This window comes from Vombatus ursinus, unplaced genomic scaffold (assembly GCF_900497805.2).
Source record: "Vombatus ursinus unplaced genomic scaffold, bare-nosed wombat genome assembly UNPS02014797.1, whole genome shotgun sequence".
NCBI classification, from domain to species: Eukaryota; Metazoa; Chordata; class Mammalia; order Diprotodontia; family Vombatidae; genus Vombatus; species Vombatus ursinus.
In genome coordinates, this window is record NW_020954575.1 from 17246725 (window position 1) to 17248047 (window position 1323).

Here is a 1323-nt window from a genome sequence, read left to right on the forward strand (position 1 = left end):
TATACATATATATATAGGTGGAGGTCATGCTTATTTTGGAGGGCTTGAATCAGCCCAACCTAACTGAGTAGTAACTGGGGAAGGGAGTTAGACCTGTTAGAGTGACAGTGAACCCAGAAAAGACTAGGAGTGATAGTGACCCCCAAGGAGGGGACAGTGAGAAAGGGGAAAGGCTAGAGGGAGAGAGGGAGAAGTGTCAAGGACAAAGAAAGCAGTAGCATTGGTGATGGGATGAGGAGCATGAATAGATTTGAGGGAGAGTGAGAATTGGTTAATATTTGAGTTCATTTTGACCACCAGGGAGACTTGATATCCTGCCTCCTGTCCTCATGCCTTTGTACAGGTCACTGTTCCCCATACTTGAAATACCCTCCCTTTTCCCAGAATTTCTCTTAGAATCTTTAGCTTCCGTGAGGGATTGGTTTAAGTACTGCCTCCCACAGAGGTTTCTCCTAACCCTTCCCACTCCCTAGCTGCTAGTGCCCTCCCCTCCAAATTACATTTATCCCTTCCATATCTTGGGGATTAGGGGCACAGGGCCTCCATGATCTGGAAAATCTGCATAAAAGTTTTTGGCCCTCCCTTCATACCAGAGAAGAAGTCTGAATTATTATGGTATTAAAAGATAAAATATATTGATTTTATACAACACTACACATATATTTTATGCACTTCTGAATTTCTAAACTTTTTCTATGTGTGCTGGCCTTCTCATGGCATCTGTGGCTTCCACAAAACTCCCCCAAAATTCCCATTTAATTGCTTGTACCAACTCATGATATATTGAAACTACAATGGAGAAAGTCGCAATGTGGAAGGGATAACTGTACTTTGTATTTATTAGTCTGTGTAGACATTATTTATTTCCAATATAATGTAAGCTCCTTGGGGGCAAGGACTGTATAATTTTTGGCTCTGAATCCCCAGCACAGTGCCTGGAACATAGTAGGTGCTTAATAAATATTTCTTGAATGAATGGATGGAATGAATGGATAGCACAGGCCTTAGGTGTCACTCCTGAATTGAGTAATGGTTTTCTAAATGCTAGGGCTCTTCCTCCTACCTCCTCAGGTGGGATCTCTCCATCCTTGTTGAGGTCCATGTCTTCATATAGGTTAGCGGGAGGGTCCCCATGCCACACAAACAAGTAACCCTCAGGCAGCCCCTCCTCTCGGGATACCAGCTCTACCTCAAATAGTAGCACAGCACTGCCTGGGACACCTCGGGCTTGGAGAAACACAAATGAGACTTTATTGGAGGTTAAGGTACTCGGCCCTACCAACATGCCCTCACTAGCCCCCATTTCTTGTATTTGAAAGAGCA

The 1323-nt window shown here is 43.8% G+C and overlaps 1 protein-coding gene across 1 annotated transcript in view; it reads right to left on the reverse strand.

Annotated features, from left to right (window-relative positions):
* FKBP10 (FKBP prolyl isomerase 10) overlaps positions 1–1323 on the reverse strand; it is a 15283-nt gene that overhangs the window by 1283 nt on the left and 12677 nt on the right. The window contains exon 9 of the mRNA XM_027870447.1: positions 1064–1227. Within this exon, the coding sequence (XP_027726248.1) occupies positions 1064–1227 (164 nt within the window). The remainder of the gene's footprint in view (positions 1–1063; positions 1228–1323) is intronic.